We start from the raw sequence: 20,802 nt of genomic DNA, 5'->3' as shown, positions 1-20,802 counted from the left end.
ACCAAACAAGATGGACTGAAATATGTCTCGCATTGCAGGTTGGAGAGGCAAAGCAGCAGGCCAAGGGGAAAACGTCCCATCAGCGAGCAGCTGGGGTTACTGGGGCACAGACCCCGACCACCAAGTCCTCCCCTCCTTGCAAGACTTACACTGTTGTCAACCAGCTTTGTGAAGGGACTGTTGGTGGTCCAGCTACACCATTTTTTCTGTAGCTGTGGTATTGGAGCCAGGAAGTCATGGAAAGTGCGGGCACTCCACGTGCGTTGCCTGGGACAGTGATTTTCCAGCTGGACGTTCCCCTTCTCAACGCCGTCTGCTCCTGCAACCGTGTGATTAGAAGTCAGCCACTCAGACACAGAGGCTGGGCTTGTGACACTTCTTTTTAGGTTTTTGTCCTGAAAAGAGTAAGTAAAGATCGTTTACAGCATCTTTCATCAAAAGTTTTTTAAAACACTTTAAAAATACGCTGTTAGTACAAGAGACTGATTTCTTCAGTGGTTCTCTTCTCAGGACAAGACACAGGAATGCAACTTCTCCGCGTTGCTCTTCCAGCGTGCTGCCTGGAGTTCGCTGGCTTCCCTAGACGAACGTTTTACCTTGCTTCCCCAGTTTCAGGTTTAACACTGAATTGGGAAATTTCAGTTACATAAGAAATAAAGTCCTACCACTCTCACTAACCAAACACATCAAATATCTACAGCTTTATTTTATTGGAGATATCTGACAGATCAAAGTAATAAACTTCACTGTGTAAAACATAATTCGTCCACTCTGCTTGGCTCTTGGAAGGCTCCAGTTGCGTCTGTCTGGGGAAACAAAACTTCAAGGGGGATGGAGCCCGCTGAAAGAAATCCAGAAGCAAGCAATGAGAGAATCAGAAGTCTCAAAAATGCATGATTCAGGAGGGAAGACTGAAGTAAGTGGTGCTCTTTATCCCATGTTACGGAAGAATTAAGAAAATAAAAAGAATTAAAAACAAAGAGAAAGGGAATAATCTGTTCTCGGTGTCTGTGGTGAATAGAACGAGAAGCATGAGAACCAGACTGGAGCCAAGGAGATTTTCATTTCACATAAATGCTTTTCAGGTGGAAAACATGCTTTAGCAGTAGAACAAGACGTCCAGACAGGTGTAAAATTGGCGTCATTGGAAGGTGAGACCACATTAAACCATTGTCACCAGCTCTGTGCATAAGCAGAGTTGCTCTGACGTGGGAATGAACTATAGTCGACTTCTAAAGATCTCTTCCATACTTACTTTACATGTTCTGATGTTGCATTTAAAAATCACAATTTTTGTCCTTAATATTGATGTGGGTTTAGAGCCAGAAAAGTTAAAGAATCCCTGACTGTCCTATGAATCTCCTTTCATTCTTACTAATACTTCACCTGTTATTTATATAAGCCTGCTGTCCCACAACTCTATATGTATTTTTAATTTTCAGCTGTGCGAATATGATTGTCACGAGAAGAATGTAAAATCCACATTCCCAAAGTTTACATAGTCCTTAAAGAGGGTCTGCAATAAATCCCACAGTGTCCTGGATTTAAAAGTCCTGAGAAACCAGAAACTTGTCATTTGTTATTGCTGAGAAACTGAATCTCTCAAGTTTCTGCAAATCAAAGAAACTATTTAGTTAAAATGGCATATTGGAAATGGATGGGCAGAGAGGCAAGAAATTAGCTACTACAGCAGAAAAAAAAAAATCTCAGTAGGAAGCTGGGAGAGGCTTCAGGCTCTGGATAAGTTTGTTGAAATATTAAGCTCTTAGTCTCAGATTTGATTAAAGTAACAATCTTTATTTATAAATTTGTAAGCCAGCTGTCTTCTCCTCAGAAGCCTCTTCAGGCTGTCTAGGCATTTCTTATTCTAGTATTATTAGAAGTACCTCCAAACTGGTGTAAAAGCTAGCCACTGGTTTTGAGAGATATACTGGAAGTAACTACAAACAATAATAATGTATTTTCTAGATTTTTGAAAATGTTTTAGCAAAAAATGTTTCTTAAACCTCCATGATAATACTCTTTACTCAAAGCTTTGCATCTGAAACTTGTACTGTCTGAATAGAAGTCAGAGGTCATAGTTATAAGTTAGCCAAAGGCTGAATGATGACTTAAACCAAACGGGACTTGGAAAGCCATGACCTTCCTGGAGGACACCTCAGAAGCCATCTGAAAGCCATCCTGCCCTCCATTTCCCCATGCTAGTCCACGTACAGAGATGTGTGTTTGCTCTCCCAGCTCTTGCCTCCTGACAGGGGATTGATTTCTTCAAATGGGTTTTAAAAGCTAAAAAGCAAAAGCCTGGCTCCTGCCCAGCAGAGCTGAGGCTCACACTTACTGGGGGGCACAAGACCAAGTGGCCAGCCACCACGTCTCAGTAAAAAGATCTGGATAATTTTTTTAATGAAAGCTCTTTATAGCTTGCTTTGTCTGGTCAAGCATTTTGGGTGAGGTGAGTCTGATGGTGTGATTTACTGTACCATAAAGGCTCAGGACTTCACACGTCTTTTCACACGAGGATAACTTCTTAGCTCCTGCCAAGAAAGTGGCTACACTCCAGTGGATAACTCATCCTACTTGCCTAGTGCTCGCCCACAAAAGCCATGCACCATACCCTCTGTGGGGCTCAGAGGCTAAAGTCAGGAGCTGGCTGGCCAGCCGCATTTTACACCCTAAAAATACACATTTAGAAATTAAACTGTAAACATGTTTATTTCTAACATCCAGTAACCCTGAGTAACTCAAGTGGCCTGAAGAGATCTGGCTTGAGTGCAGGTTTGTAATTAGCCTGCTGTGCTCAATTTCCACCCGCCTTGGAGAGGGTAGTCTTCAGCTGTGGGGAAAGACCCAGTGCTTTTAAAGAGGCCCTTTCACCCTTCCTGGGTAGGTTTTCTGCTCCTGAAGGGATTTGGCTGAAGGCATTGACTTGCTTGTGTGCAGCGTGGACGTCACTGAGAAGGAGATGCCTCCTGAGTTAATAATGTGGTAGATCACTTTAATTCTTTGGGTTAACTTCACTTAGAACTGTTTTAATGCTAAGTGTCTTATTTATATATATATATATATATATATATATAAATCTCCTCTGATTGCTTGCAGAAGGGCTGGCAGAATAGAAATGTTTTTCTTTAAGTGTATTTGTTCATTCTGACTAGAGTGGGGGAAAGAGGAAGGAAAATGGGTTTCCCTCCTGTCTAGAAGCTGTATTTGTATGTGACTGCCACCAGGTGAAGCTCTCTCCACTAGAAAGAAAGACCAAGGAGCGCAGGTGTTCAAGGGTGCCCAGTTTGGGCACCGATACAGCTCACAGTGCCCTGCTCCGCAGAAGGTAATGTGTTTGGGCAAGGGAAGGCACCAGAGCTGTTTTCCCTTCTTCCCCTCTTTCTGTTAATCAGTACGGCCGACTGGAGGAAAAGCTTAGTATGTGTCTTACACGAGCGGAGGAAAATCCTGGCCAGCCTGGCCTCCTGGCTAATTTCCTAATCAAGTGCAGGGATACAGAATGCTTTTGTTTTGTAAACTGTGACACAAGTATTACACAGACTGTCCTGGGGCATGTGAGTTCCTTGTGCTGGTTGTTTCTCCTCCTGGGAAAAAGAGAGAGGGCACCAGAGAGGAGAGTATTGACCTGAGAAAGGCTTTAATACAGGCTTGTGATGAATGTGCTCTGTCAGGCACTACGCTCAAGGTTGAAGAGGTGGCAGCCCGACCTGAGACTTCTGAGCTATCATCTCTTTCTAAACAAAGAATTGACCAGGAGTGCAGGGGAAAGAGCTAAAATAAGAGAGAACTTACTGAACTCATTCAGGTTTCTGTGTGTGTATTTGAAAGGACCCTAGTGCTTTCACTTGAAGCGCTTGATTTTCTGGAGTGTACACTGTTAATTTTTCACATCAGCCTGGTGAGGCAGTTAAATAGCTTTCTGAGGAGCTGAGTAACTTCCCTGACCACTTGGCAGTGGTGGGCAGGAGCAGGTCTGACTCCCAGGTCCTTCAGTTGCTACAAGTTAACTGGCAAAGATGATGTTCCATTTCAAAACATCACATTTTTGAGGACTGGTCATGCTGCCTGCTGGCAGACCTCTGCATTATCACCTATCAGATCCAAGGTAGACTTCTGCGCTTGCTGTTCTCAAAGCTGGGAAGATACTGGCTCAGGGGATCACAGCCCACATCATTTGATGGCAGCACAGCTCGAGGGTTAGGAGAACTGCCTGGCTCAGTCACTACCTTTCTTGCAAAGTGGGCGGTAAGTGTAAATGGACAGATATGACAAGTGCTGTCCAAGAGGGACATCCCATGGCTTGCTAGAGATGCCAAAGAGCATTCCTACCTGTATTCTGTAGGTGGTAAAGCTCAGCCCACTGGCCCCAGGTCCCGCAGAAATAATAAACACTTCATCGCTCCCAGTCTCAGTGGTCACTGCGGATGTGGAGGAGGGCACATCTGGGTCGGTGTCCTGAGGAGACCGTTCTGTGCTGCCTCCGCAGGAAGTGACTGAGAAAAAAAGAAAATCAATAAAGACTGCTTGCGAGAGTCCAAAACATCTGTTCCCAACTCCTCCATGACAAACCCTCCTCCCTCTCTCCCCAGGCAACCTAGAGCAGGCTTTGGCTGGCTGTCGTACCAGCCAGAACAAAATTCAAGCCAACGGGTTGCTCTCCTGAAACTGCAAGCTTTTAAAAACAAAAGGGGAGGAACACCCTTGGGTCTGCTTTCTAATAAAGACAGACCCAAACTGAAACCCCTCATCCTAAACACACAAGGTTGTGCTGAAGATGAGAAAGTTGCAGATTTGCTCAACTCATTCTTTACCTGTATTTACTCATCCCTGTTAATATTGTGAGCTGTGCTTTTTGCTTAAACCCTAGCGATGCTGCTCCTACAGGCAGCCTTATGCTCCAGGGACTGCCACAGGAGTGTGTGCGTGCGTGTGTCCCCAAGGCCTGTCCGTCCGGTCCAGGCCAGGAGAGCTCTGGCCACAACCTCCTCGATGACTTTTCCAAAGAAGGAGATGGGAAACTGTCATGGTTGGGAGCACAGAATTAGCTTTTTAGGAAGGTATGCTTGTGAGAGCTGTGTGTAATGGCTGATGGTTTAGTGGGAAACTGATGGTGTGTAGCAACACAACATGAAGTAGCTCCCTGTTGACCTTCACCAAGCAAAAGAGGCACTGATACAATTCATGTGTTGTGACTCAAAATTGCAGCAAGTGACATTATCTGCAGCTCGGCTGGGGGTCTCTTGTTCTCAAAACACACTGTGAAGTAAATGTCATCTAAAGCAGTCTCATCCATAAAGCTCTTCAGAAAAAGTTAGCTCCAGGAGTCAATGTTGTCCAAAGCCAATGTAAGCATTGTAAACCCCATCCTTTCCAGACAAGGTTAGGCACAGGGCAGGTGAAACTCCTCCACAATTTAGGGATCTTTAAGTTGTTTGTAGCAGCCTGAACCCAACACATTTGCTCTGCTAACCCAGTGCCTCTGCAATGTCATGGGCTATGACAGCTTTTGTTGGCAGCATCCTGGAGCTGTGCTTGTGCATGCTCCTTGCCAGGGAAATTACCCTACCAGCGACGGGGGAGAGCAGCAAGGAATAGCTCCTACAACAAAGGCTTTCTGCTGTGGAGTGGCTCTCCAGCTGTGCATGGGCAAGACAGCAAGGAGGACTGCAAGGAAGAAACGATCTGATTAACTGGCCGTGGGCTACGGGGTGCCCTGACATGCTCCCGCCACTGCCCCGTGCTTACCCGCCTGCTCCCGGCTGACAGAGTGGTTGTTGTTTTCATTCTCCCGACTTGGCACCACCAGCTGGAGCTCATTGATATCAACAGCGGAGTTCTGGATCCCGTTCTACAACTCAGAACATGCCCCAGTAAACATCGTCAGATAAACAGTGCAACAGCCAATATGAAAGAGAGAAACAGAAATTGCTGAAGCCATTAGCACTAACCTCCTGGTCACTGCATGCGTTGGATGAGCTCATTTTGGGGCACGTTCTCTGCCTGAAAAGGAGAGACAACAACAACAACAACAAGCCCACAAGTGAGTTAAAGATCCACAGAAGGGAAGGTCTCAGCTGTGCTCATGCTGCGAGGGGGACCCAGCAAGTTATGAGCTCTCCTGCCTACAGGAGCATCCAAAATACTTGCCAAGGCTCAGGGCAACAAGGCCTGTAGGCCAGGGGAGAAAATGATATGCTTATGTAGTGGAAAGTCAGCTGAAGAAGAGAAGGACCTGTCATCTTCTTCCCATGATCACTGCAAAAGCGGGAACAGAGTTCAGACCTCTGCCAAGTCCCACCAGGCTCCCCCCCGCCGGCTGCTCTTTCACGTCAGTAACTAAATAGCGGGACTGAAATCCTGCCTTTGGTCTGGGCAGTGACACCGTTCTTATCCTGTTAGACAGAATATTTCATCTGCATAGCCAATATTGCGTGCTGGATTATATTTAGCAAGCAGTGAGCGTCAGATGTTATTCATTTGTATGAACGTTTTATTAAAAGACAGCGCTATGGCAGATGATTACTGGGTAAGCGTGCCTCTTGGCTGAAGGGAGACAAAAGCACGTTCTTAACTATTTTTTCATGTTTTTACTAAAACTGAGATTATGAAACAACTAGCGTTATTTACTTTTGGATGAATAAGACATGAAGATGTCACAGAGAAAGGCTGGCAGCAATGAACGTGATCATGACTGAAGCAAGTGTATTTTGTCTTTGCGTACAGCAGTTCTCCATGGGACAGTGCAGAGACACACAGGAGCATTAAGGTACTGACCAGACAGGATGGGACCCATGTTACTGTTTTCCCTACTATCTGTGCTGTTGGCTGGCATTCTTCCTTTTCTTATTGGAGGGGTTGGTTTGTTTTAAGGCATTTAATCTCCTCCATACAAGGTTTTTTTGGTAGTGATGTGTTGAAGCCAAGATTTCAAGTTTTCTGTCACCATTTCATTACTGCTTGTTTTTAAGAATGGGGACTCAGAGGCCACCTGATGAGGCTGGCCGGGAGCCGGCGTCTGCTCCATCTCGGGCACGGTGGGTTTCATTCCTTCACCGTATCATTGGATCTCTTAAAAAATGCTTATTGACTGACAGGTGAATTGAGGGAGGAAAAAACCCATGACGCGCTCCCAGCGCTATTCCTAGTGAATACAGAGAAGGCTACAGAAAAAGAAGAGAGCGAGTTGGCACTTGAGAATTTAATCCAGAAGAGGTACAGATGGACAGCTGTTACTCCAGGAGGCACAATGGCATCGGCCACCGCTTGGGCTTCTCGGGGGAAGTTGGGGCTGAAGCAGGGAAGGCTCTTCCGTAATGCGCTGATTCAGGAAGGGGGAGCAGGGAAAGGCTTCCAAGTAGGAGTGGTGTTGCCTTATCAAGCAAGATCAAACCAAGTAGGAAATACTTCAGAGTGGAAAATGTGTTTGTAAATATTCCCCACACACACCCCAGAAGCCCTTGTTGGGCACCAGAACCATTTCAGCAGGAGTGAGCTGGCAAAACATGCCCCAAAAAAACGAATTAGCATGGTGGTCAAGGCATTCAGGTAGATGGTGGGAGAACTATGTGTTATTCCCTGCTTTCTCCACATTGCATTCATTTTTCTAATCTCTTCCCCTCCTCCCAGCTCTTTCCTGCCAAAACCCATGACAAAAGTTTAATCAAATCTGATATATTCCTATGAAATATTCTTGTTTCAAATAACTGGCATGTTACAAGCAAATTTGTTAAAATATTCCCACCCAGGGATTAAAGAGCACAAAGAAAATGTTCTCCTCTAAGAAAACACAACTTAGCACATATTTCTTCCACACTGAACATCAGGCATTGGCAACTCAGACTTGTTAGTTATCTGGATGGTCTCACTTTTGGGTTTGTTATTTGAACTTTTAGCATGACTTAACAAACAAAATGTTCAAGTTCTCAGAAACACAAATAAAAATGTGTTCCTTGGATTCTTGTATACAGCTGTCCCGATTATAAGATATTCATATTCTCTGGGACAAAGCTGAAAAGATGAAATATCCATTTTAAAAGTCTCAGCAACTGACAGCTATGATACACTAGGATAGACAGAGCAAGTTCTGCATTAAGAAACTGAAATACCTTACATCCATTTCGCTCCTTTCCTCGCCATTCTTTATAAATGTGCTCTACAATATTTACCAGGCACCGTAACTACCTTGAAATCCACGCTGCAGTTTGGCAGAATGAACCAAAGGGAGAGTAAGGTGCCCCCGGCAAAGACAAGTTTTCTGTGCAAGTATGGTAGAGTAAGGGAGAATAAGAGAAGGAAACGTCCTGTTTTTCCCAAAGTTTAAATTAGGATTAAAAAATGGTAACTGGCTGAAATGTCCCCATTTTAACTTTTTCTTCCCTCATCACACTTTGAGTATTGAGTGTCTGATTTTCACTGAACAATTTGATTTACTGTTAATAACCAACACACACAAAGGGTAAGAATTTCTAGATTTGGCCAACAATTTTGGTGGAAACTTGAGATTTTTTTTTTTTCTTCTATTCAGAGCTGCTGCCACAGTGCCTGGAGAGATGCGCTCGTTTGCAGGACTGGGGATCTTAGTCTTTCTTTAGCTCGTTCTCCAGTTGGACTACACGTCCTGTGGCACGCTGCAGTACCTCACCGTCAAGGAGACCAGCAATTTAGATTGGTTCGCAGCTCATGGGTATAAAACAGCCAACGTGCAAATACAGCAGTTTCCATCATTTAAAAGTAATTTTTTTTAAAAAAAGTTGCTTCAAATTTCTCAAGTAAACCAAAAAAATTCAAGTCTGTCGGAAGCTTTGTGAAAATTGTCCTGTGCTCCCCAGCAGGCAGCTCCAGCTAGGTCTAGCTGTCTTAGGTCTCTAACTAAACCAGCCTGATGTGTAGAGGGACAGAAATGGAGGACACGGCTACAACAGGCAGGGAGGGATTTCTGGATTGTGCCTAGCACAAGGATGGCAGAGGAAAGGTCTGTTTTTAGCCCAGAAGTGACTAGGATTCTCCAGGAAGGCATTATATGACGAAGGAAAAGTTTCACCCCCAGGTGACGATCAGGCTGCAGGCAGTGACTGGCAGGGCAGCTTGCATGGAGAGAGATGGCAGCACACGATGACTTGATGAAATAGCTGTACACATTAGGGGGTTGTAATTGGAAACAGGTCATTGGCAGGCTATGCAGATGTAAAATGCAGTTGCAATCCATGGGTTGCAACCATCGAGCAAAAGTCTGACTGCATTGGACAGGATTAAAATTAAGTAAGGTGGACATGTCTGTTGTTCTTGGGGCTTGGGAAAGAAAATAAAAAATACCCCATTACTCGAGCCAGGCCTCATGGCCAAAAGTAATTAGAATTATTGGCCAACTAACAACTGAAGCTTTCATTCCCTCGCCAAACAGCAAACAAAAGCTGCAGTGTGGCAGAGACTTGGAGTTTCCCCAGAGAGCTTTGCCCTGGCTGAATGCAATGAGCCCAAGCAGACACTGCTGACTACTTGGTGCATTGGAGTGGCAGTAGGTGCCAAGCCCATCCCGGGCCATTTCTACCCCTGGCAAGGCAGAGCCTGCTACTTTTAGCTGAGCAAGAGCAGCAGATAGAAATGGGGGGAAAAAAATACAGCTAAACCTGGTACCAGAGGAACAAGTAAAGAACGAAGAGAAAAGAAAGTGGAAGGCAAGTTTACGAGGCCAAGAGCTTGAAGGTTACTGTTAACATCCTTTGCAATGGCACGCTCCAGCCAGGGCGAGTATTACCATGTCTCAGAGAGCTGGTCCCATTTCTGAGCATGCTGTGTTATTAAAGCATCTTCATTTCTCCCCTCAGCCCACCCCTTGCAGTCCTGACATTTTCTGCAGTGAGGACAGGCTATGGCTAATACATATTTGACACCTGATTTCAAGCCCTTATTTAGGGCAAAAAGCATAAAATAGAGTTTTGTGGGCTCAGACTAAAAGGAGTTTAGAGGTGCTTAATGGCCTCTGCAGTCTTATTCTGAGCTGCATTAAAAACCCCACAGCTGGGACGTGTAGGCGAGCTGCAAGCAGCGCCAGCGGTTCTGAGGCGAGACCGATATCCTCGAAGCAGTTAGCGCAATAAAGAGGCGAAAAAAGACTCTTCCAGTGCAATACAAGTGAGGTTACTCAGCACAGGTCATGGCATCGCTTCCTCATGTGTCAGATCTCACTTAAATGCTTTAAGTCTGACAAGAAATAAAGTATTGTAATCAAGGCCTCCCTGGAATAGCATGTGGGGAATATAGGCAGCTGGGATAGTAAATGGCCTTTCAAGGGGCTAAAGGACTAGGGATAGTCTCTATTTATATAAGTCAATAGCTGACTGAGGTATATCTTCTCTTAAAAAAAGAGTTGTAGAGCACTGAAAAGGCATAAGTGTTAAAAGAAGTGAGACTAATCCTGGTCCTGCACCATAAGACTCCCTGGTAGGATGTATTTGCAGTGACCAGAAGATACAAACATTTGTGTGTGGGGAAAAAAAAAATGCGTTTGTTTTTTCTCTGTTGGTCAGCAACAGCAGAATATTACTTTATTTTGTAAACGTATGACAAGCAAAAAGCCGAACTGTGCATGTGAGCAGCATGGCCTGACTTTCTAAACAGGCTACGCAGAGTAAACTTCAGCCAGTGAAATCTCAGATTGCCGGTGTACTTTTTGGTTTGAATAATACTCTGCTTCATGGATAGTTACAGTGAAATTAAATAGGGGTAATGGAGCAAGAACAGCCTACTCAACATGTGTATCCGCCCAGACTGCTGCCGTAGCGAAGGGAGCATGTTTCTGTCTCTTTTGAAGATTGGCAAGGGTATAAAAATAAAGTATTTGGTATCTGGAAGACATTTTCCACCAGACGTTTTCCTTTAGAGCTAGCAAAAAATTGTGGTCTAAATTAGTGTTCTGCAAGCTCTCTAAAAAGGAAAAAGGTTAGTTAGATGTAACACATGTAAGTTTAACTCTTACAACTATGAAAAGCCCAGACCCTGAAAGCAGGAATTTCTATATACAGCAAGAGAAATTATATTTAAGCTTCACCACCTTGCCCACGTTCTCTTATACCCAGTATGATGGCCTATATTTTGTATTTATTCAGCAAGAGCTAGAAATGCAGCCTCCAAAAGGACAAGGAAAACAAAGTTCCTCTATCGATTGGGTTGGAGGATGCACAATAGATGAGGCCGGGGATGCAGGAAGAGAGAGGACAGCCCAGTTGCATGCTGCCACTGGGAGATGAATGCTATTACTAATACCCAGTCACCACAGCGGAGCCCTGCAAGTGACAGTTTGTTTCAGTTTACCTGATGTATTCATTGAAGTCAAAACATTTGAAAAATACTGTTTGTTTTGACAAAAACCTGGGGAGCTTGGGCTCTGTTTTGAATTTGTTGGAAGGAAAAAAAATAAATCAATGTTTCTACAAAAATGTTTTCACTAGGGAGTTAGTAAGAAAAATGCAAACATATGCTGGGGGGTTGGAGAAGCTTTCTCCTGATAGACACAGAGAAAAGAAATATATAAAATAAAAGCAATTGGCTGGAGAGGTATGCTTTTGTCACTGGCTGGTTTTAGCCATTTAACTAGTTAGCATCAGGACCTGGAAATCAGCAACCCAGCCTGACCATCAGCTCACTTGACCGTGTCATTTCGGATGACATTTGGGGACAATCACAGGTACTGCAGCATGGCTCTCGGCTCTTCCCTAGCCGTCAAAGGGATGTGCAGATGACTGCTTAACACATGAAGTGCATTGGAATTAAAATGTCTGCACAACCTCTTGGATAAAACATGCAACAGACTGGAAAATATGATTTAATCTTAATTCTACTTGGTAATACTTTTGTTATTATTTACTTTTCTGCAGAGCGTTAGTGATGGTTAGAGTCAAACTGTGGAATCGCTGTGAAAAGACGCAGTGGCTGTCAGCTCAGCCTGCTCGGGAGACTCGGGGAAGGATGATCTTTCTGTTCTGCATTTGTCCATTGGCCAGTTAGTGTCCCAAAACCAAGGTTCAAAGGCACCACTGCCATTGAAACAAAATAATGCCCAAGAAAGTCCCCACCCTTCAGGTATTTCTGCAGGAAAGAGAAATTAAATTGGAGGCACAGGAGCTGTAGAACTAGGAAAGAAAACTGAGGAGCCTAGGGCAGGAGTACTGACTGCATTGATCTCCTCTGTACCCACACACTTTACTACCTTTAAAGGACAGCAAGCATTAGCAGAGGAAAGGAAACGTAACTTTTTCTGGTCTTTTTTCTGTATGGGTAATATCACGTGCTTCAAAGGCTCAGCTACGCATCATCTTACCTGCAAGCTATGCAGAGGGCAGAGAGCAAAGCAAGTGCAAAGAAGACGATCCCTGTTACAATTGCCAGCATCATCACATTTTCCTTTCTCTCCTGCCTCACGGCATCTACAGCGCTAGATTCGGTGATGTTCTTGTATTCGAAGAGCATTGCAAAGCCTCGGCCCCGGTCTGTGGTAGTGATCAGTTCCATGATAACCTCAACCATTTCCAGAGATGAACCAAAGACCATGGTCTTGTTTAAAGGTGAATTTGGTCCACAGAAGCGAGAGGAAAATGTGATGAGATCGGAAACGTATAGTACATCATGGGGACAGACATCCACTGCTGACTGTGGGCTGGAGGAGATTTCCATGGGCAATACTGTTGTGGGAAGAGTCCAGCTCTCTACCGTAACTTCATCTCTCTCACTAGCAGATAGGTGGGCAAGCAAGATTTTCCCTTTCAAATCTTCTTCTGTTTCCAGGCCACTGGTATTTTGCCTCTGCATTGTGGCACTACCAGCCACAGGGAATGGCAGTTCTTCTGGTTGAGCCTTGGTAATCGCTTTGGGTTCCTTCATCTGTTTCGACTGGTTTTCTTCAGATGCTTGTTTGGCTTCATCTTTTTTTGAGGCGGTTCCTGGAAGTTCATCCAGGCGACTAGCAAGGTCCTTTGACTGATCTCCTGTGCTGCTCAGATTCTGAGCCACCTTCGACATCCAGGTCTGGAGAGAGGGTTTTGTAGTACGGAGAGCAAAGTCCAGGTTTTCCTCAAGAGAAGGCATGTCCTTATTTCCTCCCTTAGCTGGGGCTGAAAAGCCATCCCAGGGGGTTGGAGTTTCACTAGAGCTCTCAAAAATGTCAAAGTCAAAAATTTCCAAGATAAGATGGGTTCTCATGGGAATGAAAAATTGCCAAACACAGTGTGTCCCTGGGTAGTAGTTGTTTGGAAAACCTGGTGACAAAATCAGGCCTCTTTCCATCGATTCCACCACTGCACCACAGGAATAATACACCTGGGAAATAAAACAAATAAGCTTACATCTTGCCAGAGATGATATACAGGATGCAGTCTGCTAGACCTACTGAAGGTCCTACTGTTTTCTCTCCCTTCAGGGCCTGGTATAAGATAGCCTCAAGAAAGGGGAATTCGTTAAGCTTGTACAAACCTACCTTCTACTTTCCCATTTGGAGCATTAATCTGTCTAATATGGACAGCCACTCTTAGAGACTGTGGAAGTGTATACTGAATGATCAACCTCCACAGAAATATAACCCAGATGAGTAATTCACATAATTCTCTCTTTCTACTACTGGTCATAGTAGCATCCATTTCTGCTGTTGGCTAACATACAACTTTTTGACCGCACAAATGTGTTGTCCTAAAGAGCTGGTTGTGTGATAAAAATCGTAAGAAGCTAAAGAAAAACTATGTCACCACAGCATCTTGAACTCTGTGTTATTTTCATTACAAAAACATTTTTTTTTAATGTAAAAAAACCCCTTGCATTGATGATTACCCATGATTCATCCATCCATCTCATCTTCTGTTTCAAAGACATTCAGCCTTATTTAATTCAATAAGCAGTAAAATCTAGGTAGTTTTGATTGGGTAAATTGTCTCTTCTTCAAATGCAAAGCCTCTCAAAATAGTAATAGCAGATACCAGCTCTCACTAGTAAACTAGCAATCAACATGCATTTTACATAACACAGCAATAGTCCATGCGAAATTTGCTATTTCTTCTTTCTCCGTAAACAGCCTTCAGACTCCAAAGAGGAAGGAAGTCCGCAAATGGTGGCACTAACTACCATGCTGCTGCTTCTCTAAAGGTACATGAGGCTGCTTTCACGCACCATATTTACAACTGCCTTCTCCCAAAGACACTCTCGAAGCCTTTTTTCAAGATTCTTTCATAAATTTGGAGAGCACAGAGCCCTGTCTGCACCTTGGGCAATTGTTTTTGAAAAGGGGAAAAAATAAGTCAGAAGTACTTAGGTCACAAGCCGTGTCTAGGACCATGGGTTTACAAGCATTAATTGGAAAAGAAAGGGAATGCTTTGGGTTTGGCGGGGGTTTTTTATTGGAAATGATTAGTCGTCTTGGTCTGTTATCTATATAAACACAAAGGAAGCTTGGCAGTAGAACAAACAAAGCTTATGAAGTCCATATAAAACCACAAAGATCAAAATACTCCAGATTTTTTTTCTCTTAGTCCTTCCCCTTGACTCATATTGAAATGGAAAGGAAAAAAAAATGCACTGCCAAATGTTAAAAGCCCTTAAATAAAAACAAAAAGCCAGACCTGTTCTGCAAGGCATGACCTTTGTTTTCCAGCAGGTGCTGTTCATATTCTGAGTGATTTCAGGGCGGATGGCAGGATGGCAATAGAAAAGGACCAAAACAGCAACGTGGGTGGAAATTGTATTCTGTGTTCAACTTGAAATCCAATCTTTGACTTTTAAAAGTGTCATTTAAATCAAAGCTTATGTTAATTATAGTGGAATAAACTACAGGCTTCTCATTTAAGGCACCTGGGCTGGACTATGGCTTGAAGTCTCAAGTGGGAAAGAAACCACATTCATGGGCCAAATATATATTATTCTCTGTCTAATGCCTTAGGAGTCCCACAGCATGTAATACCAAAATAAATTAGTAGAAATTTACTGATCTTTTCTCTAAGAGGTAAAATTTTGGGGTTTAGTCTGAATTAGCTAATTCATGGTAAAAATCCAGGTGAAAATAGAAAAACTTTGTCAATTTAAGAGGCTACAGATCCTAACATTTAGGTCCATTTACTAATACACATGAGAATTACAGATACATTTGTTGTCACTTGGATTTTACTGAAAACTAGCTGGTTCCCAGTGAATATGCTCCTCTTCCCTCAGGGAGAGGATTGCTTCTACACTTGGAAGAAGGAAAGAGGGCATTTCTGTGACTTCTCTCGTATTCCTTCCCTCCGTCCTGGAATATCGGTGCAGACTTGCCTTCGTCCCATGCTAGCCTTTTGAGCTCACTTTTAAATAAGATATTTGCATAGCAAGAAACGGTAAATAATGCCTAAATTTTCAACTAAAATATGTACCCAGTTCTGGAGCCAGAATGTGCACCAGAACTGCTGCTATTGCAGGGTACTCCTCCTGGATGTGGGAGGATTACAGATTGGCCCAAACCTCCTTAAATTAGCAATGATTGCGGGTTGAGATTTTATTTTGAGAAATATGTGAACTGATCTAGTTGCCTTTTTTCAGACACTGAGAAGGCGCGTGGAGGCGTTCACAGCCCCACCTCTACTACCAGAAGACTTTGTTAACACTCAAAAGCAGCAGCCATCAGTTCAGTGGATCTTCTGGGATTAATCACCAAGGTGCTAAATGGGTGAGTGCATCCCCCCATAAATCCCTCGCCCCCGGTCTCAGGATAGGCTCCCTTTCCTGCCTGCATTTTCACTTGAATCTGGCATCATTTGGAGAGAAATATCTCGCAGACACTGTGCACATCCGAGGAATCTCAGATTCAAACTCAAATGCCTCTTGTTCCCCTACGAGCCATGTGGCCACCAGTTGGCTGCAATATCTAGCTGAATCCCAACAGGCACCCTGCATCCCCCAACCCAGGCAGGGGGGATTTGTGCAATGTGTGCATTCCAGAAATATGGCTGAAAGGTCATGGCAGTGGGGGAATTGTTCATTTATTATGGCTTGCGAGACAAAAAAGATTCAAGGCTTGCTCTGAGACCAGGGAAAAAAACTCACAAGGGACAGGAAATGCAAGACAGATCCGAGGGGGGGGAAGGATTTCTGATTAATTTATAATCCACAACTGAACGAGTGAAAAAACTGTTTAGCTCATTTGAATCATCCATTTTGAAGGCTGAGTTTCATCAATTAGACACAGATGTTCCCTTCTGCAGCAAGTTATAGACTCATGGGCTTTTGGCAGGGGCATGCAAAAAATTTGGCACATTTTTAATCTTTGTAAATGATAGGTTGTTGTTTTTTTAAAAACAACACTTGATATATGCCCGCACCAATTAGGTCAATTATGAGCAGGGAGAACCAGATTCAGTCCTGTTTATCTGCTTTTCAGTACTTCCCACTCTGGCTCGGAGTCCCAAATGTTTAAAACAGTTGTGTTGAACTGAACCTCCAGCCCGCTGTGGTCAGACATACCCTACCTGCCTTCTGAATTAGGATAACTGGGCAACAGCGTTTAGTAGGTTGCAGAGAAGGAGTAACTCAAATCTCAGCTATTGCTTCTTGGGCAGAAATACGATGGTGAATATTTCAGAACATGCCAAGATGTTGCATTTCCCCTTTTCACATTACACAACCCACTCAGAAGCTTAAATCTATGCCCATTACTAAAACTGCCCCATTGTCACGCACTTGCTTACCTCCTCCTGTGCTGACATTTGGACTCTCTAGAAATGAGTAGTTAATACCGGCATCAGCTTCAAGCTACTTAAGATACACATATGCAAAGAGTTATAAGGCCTCTGCACCAGGAAACACAGGAGTAAGGAGTACAAGGCAGGACCTCGTGCTAGTCCCTCGTAGGTGATTCTGGCAGTGGTGCCCCGATGGTGGGACGAATGCTTTGCTGCCCTCTGAAGTGCAGGTTTGCAACAAACCCATGTGCGATGCAGTTGTAGAGACCCTGAGAGTTTTTCTTAAGCAGACGGCTATGCTGTGTCAGAACAGATGCGGCCACAAGCGACTGCAAGCCATTGTTCAGAAACCTCACCGCAGACACCAGTGGCTGCTTCCTGAGGAGCACCATCTCTCTCAAATGAAGAGCAAACCCTTGATATGCAGGGGTGCAGCACAAAGCCAGTACATGATTTCTTCAAACTGGACACTATACAGCAAATTGCTCTTGAGAAGCAGGTGGCACTGACAAAAAGCAGAATTCCCATGCAGGAAAAGGGGAAAATAATTGGTTTGGCCAGATGGGAGTTTATTATAAGGCCCAACCAAGTATATGCACAGGAAAGCGTAGTTATCATCATCTGAGTAATACAACCCTCAACTCTCCCTCCACTTGTACAACTCCTACAAATGTAGACCTGGAACCTCTGCATTATTCCAGTAGGAACATTGTCAGGGAATCAACATATTCTAAGGGAATCCTGCTATGAGAAAAATTTAATTAGCACCCTTTCTTTAATCACAGTTACTGCCAATGAAGTCACCAGACTAGAGCTAGAGCAGAAGCACGCACAGAAGCAAGCTCTTCATTTTGCCGGGAGAGGACAAGTTCTTGTGGCATTTTACATCAAAGCCAGGAGACCCTCCTGGCTGCTTCCACTGGAGTGAAGCCGTGCTCAAAACCTGCAGGAGGGTCTTGCAAAAAGCCATGAATGGCAAGTTGTGGCAGCCTCTAGCTGGCCCATGAGAGGTCTTCGGTGATGGGTACCAGCCTCTGCCTGAATCACTAGAAGCAGGCAGGGCTCAGTTTCTCAAGCTTCTCTGCCCTGCCTCCAAGAGAGAAATGCTTCTGGCATGAGGTGATGCTGGGTGCCCAGAGGGAATGTGGGCAGGATGCTGTGACGTGTAGCTGGTAAGAGAAGGTGACATGGCCACGTGGTTTAGCTTGTAAAGACATAAGCCGTGCTGAAGAGAAGTGGAAACAAAGTGATGCAGGGTCCTGGCTAGGGACACCCTCAGCCCATTTGTGCTCATAGTTTCTGCTGAAGCCCAAAAAGGTGAAGTCGTGATAAATTTTCTTCATTCATGTTAATGCTGGTTGCAAGTAGCTGCTGTTTGCAGCATCCTGGAGGACGCTGTCCTGCTTGCATCCCATGCACAATCCCAAAGGCTGTTTATTTTCATTTATTTCAAAGAAGAGGAAGGAGGACATCCTGTCTTGATGTTTGTCATTCCTCTGTGAGCACAATCTCAGATCCTCTGGCTTGGGACCTGTCCAATGTAGTTTGTTTTCTTTTCTAATACTCACCCAAGAAATATCAAGTTCTCTTAGTGCCTACCCAGAGTCAGAGTGAAAGCCTCAGCAGAGGAAACGAGACACACAGTGGAGCCACTAAATTTCCAAGACATCCTCAGGGGCCAAGCCACACACTTAACAGAGAATACCCAGTTGCAGGCTTGCAAGGAAATGATGTGCAAAGATCATAACCCACTTTGCCCTCATTAATGCCTTATGCATACGTCAGCATCTGTACATTTCTCACATGTATTTCCAGTTTCAGGCAGACTTAAAAAGGTCACTTCCACTTCTTTTTAGAAATGACAGAGAAGGAATAATCCACTGTATTTCAAACTGAATGAACATTTAAGAGGTGCTGCATTTATTAGTCTTTTCAGGAACAGACGTGTATTATCTCCTTATCCAAGTTAAAGGCCTTTTTGGTCCTTGCTTGAAGACTGTACTAGAAGATTTATTACTAGAGTACTGAGTGGAGGTGAGGATAGAAGCTATTTATGCAGACCTTAGGCCCTTAAAAAAAAACCAACAAAACCACTCTGAAGTCAAAATACTTGGTTATGATCCTGTGCTTTTGACCGCAAGATTCTTTTATGTTTTGTCCCTTCCTGTAAAATAGCCCCGCTACATAAATGATCCTTTACTGATTTTTTTTTTTTTTTTTAGAGTAGGAAAGAGACCCCCTCCCCAGGTAGATTTTTTGCTTAATTTAAAAAACAAAATCCACTGCAGCTGCCTGGTGCCAGAACAGGACTGCAGGCAGTAATATGGCAGTTCTATAGTAGCCTTAATGTGTCAGCTTAGAGCTGATTCAACAGCAACCATAGACATATGCAATTAGTTTCTGGGCAGAGATGGATGCAGTCTTAGAATCCAAGATTGTTCAGTCTGGATGACTAAATTTAGCGATCTGAGCTCACCATAGTATCAGTGGGGTGAAAATCCTGCAAGCTTTATTTAGGATCACTCACCCCTCCAAAATGAAAAACATCTTATGTGCACACATGCACGCACATGTGTGTTTCTTTCAAAGAGTTGGCAACGTTTTGAGACTACCTCACCAGCTCCTTCACATTTTATTCTGCCCCAGGGACCTCTTTAAAACTCGGGCTCCACCAACATCTTTGCAATTGCTCAAAACATGCAGGGTGAGGTATGGTATCTCGGTTACTTCTCCCTTCTCCCCTCCAAACATAGGAGGTTCATTCTGAGTTAAAGATCACTCGGACTCACTAGGACATTTGAACAGAGCCAACCACCTGGGATGAAATATGAAGTGGCCCAAACTTTCAGCCAGAGCAGAAAGAAAATGCTAAACTTAGGGTTTTAAAAAGAAAAGGAGAAGGAAAAAAAAGGAAAGTGGTCATTCCACAATCCCAGCTTAAGGGGGAAAAACAAAATATAGACAAGTCTTTACTTGCTGACGTGGCTGGAACTAGCTGCAAAGCTACCAGAAATACAATTCTTGCGGTTCCCAGTGAAAGCCCCAAGTTCTCCTCTCACAGTATTTCCAAGTTAGGGAAGTCTGAGCTTTTTGGATGCTCGTCAAATACTGAATCTGAGGAAAGACTATCCCAAGAGTAAGATATAAAACTCCAGTCTGTTAGTTTAAGAAGTGACCACATTTACTTCACTAGCTGACTGATCTAGAGATCAAAGCCGGTAGGACTTTTTCCAAGTGGAGGACAAAGTTAATCAGAGGCTTTATAAAATTAGCGCTCTACTTAATTTTGCATTTTCAGCTCATCTTTGCATGCAAGGTCTATTTTCTTTCATTAGCATGAACTAGATACGGCAGCAGCACGTCTAACCTATTTTTCCACCTGGCAGTACAAGATTTCCTGGAAGTGCCTTGGAATCACCATTTCCCCCTCTGCCAAATTGCCTTTGCTGTTTAAAGTGTGAGACAACAGCAAAAGGAGACTCTCTTGTCCCGTATTAGGACAACTCCTCAACTATCTCTGGATGCTTGAAAGTAGCAGACCTGGCAGAAGTAGATCAGGACATGGGATTGACAGAACATAACAAAAATTGCTGACATGTTGCTTAGTTATTAGGAGGGAGTTTTCCCTGTCTCCTTTTTCCAGTCCTTAACTGTGATTTGTTTTTCAGATTGCCCTCCAAAAGAGTTCTCATCAATTATGAGAGTATCCTGCTTGCTAAGGGGTCTCCCTTGCCCTCCCAATAACCCTGTCCCAATACAAACCCGTACACCTGCACACACACTTCGTATTCTCTCCTTGCTCCCTGAGCAAATTCACATAAACAAGCACTGAACAGGGTTCAGTTGTGGGAATCTCAAACTGAGCCGAGCATACATCTGCTTTTAATACATTTATGGTATCAGAGCAGTTGCACTCATGTTTTTAAACAAGGGTCTAATATTTCTTGAAGTGAGTGCAACCTGCCAGATTTAAGCAAAACCCAAACTGCATTTTTTAACAGATGCTCTGTTATTTCAGCGGTGGGTAGCAGCAATTCCACCACATGAAAGTGATTATGGATGTGACATTTCCACTCTGCAAATCCCATTTTCAGGAAAGAACCTGACTCGT

At 43.8% G+C, this 20,802-nt stretch overlaps 1 protein-coding gene across 1 annotated transcript in view; it reads right to left on the bottom strand.

The window, feature by feature from the left end:
* Positions 1–20,802, bottom strand: part of LOC143167566 (uncharacterized) — a 32,975-nt gene that overhangs the window by 1,380 nt on the left and 10,793 nt on the right. Inside the window, exons 2-6 of the mRNA XM_076353150.1 lie at positions 12,320–13,314; positions 5,952–6,003; positions 5,749–5,851; positions 4,333–4,496; positions 150–395 (exon numbers count right to left, since the gene is read on the bottom strand). Coding sequence (XP_076209265.1) covers positions 150–395; positions 4,333–4,496; positions 5,749–5,851; positions 5,952–6,003; positions 12,320–13,314 — 1,560 coding nt within the window. The remainder of the gene's footprint in view (positions 1–149; positions 396–4,332; positions 4,497–5,748; positions 5,852–5,951; positions 6,004–12,319; positions 13,315–20,802) is intronic.

The sequence above is a fragment of the Aptenodytes patagonicus genome, chromosome 15 (genome assembly GCF_965638725.1).
Source record: "Aptenodytes patagonicus chromosome 15, bAptPat1.pri.cur, whole genome shotgun sequence".
Lineage (NCBI taxonomy): Eukaryota > Metazoa > Chordata > Aves > Sphenisciformes > Spheniscidae > Aptenodytes > Aptenodytes patagonicus.
The sequence above is the reverse complement of the archived record's forward strand: the minus strand, read 5'-3'. Positions and strand labels throughout refer to the sequence as shown.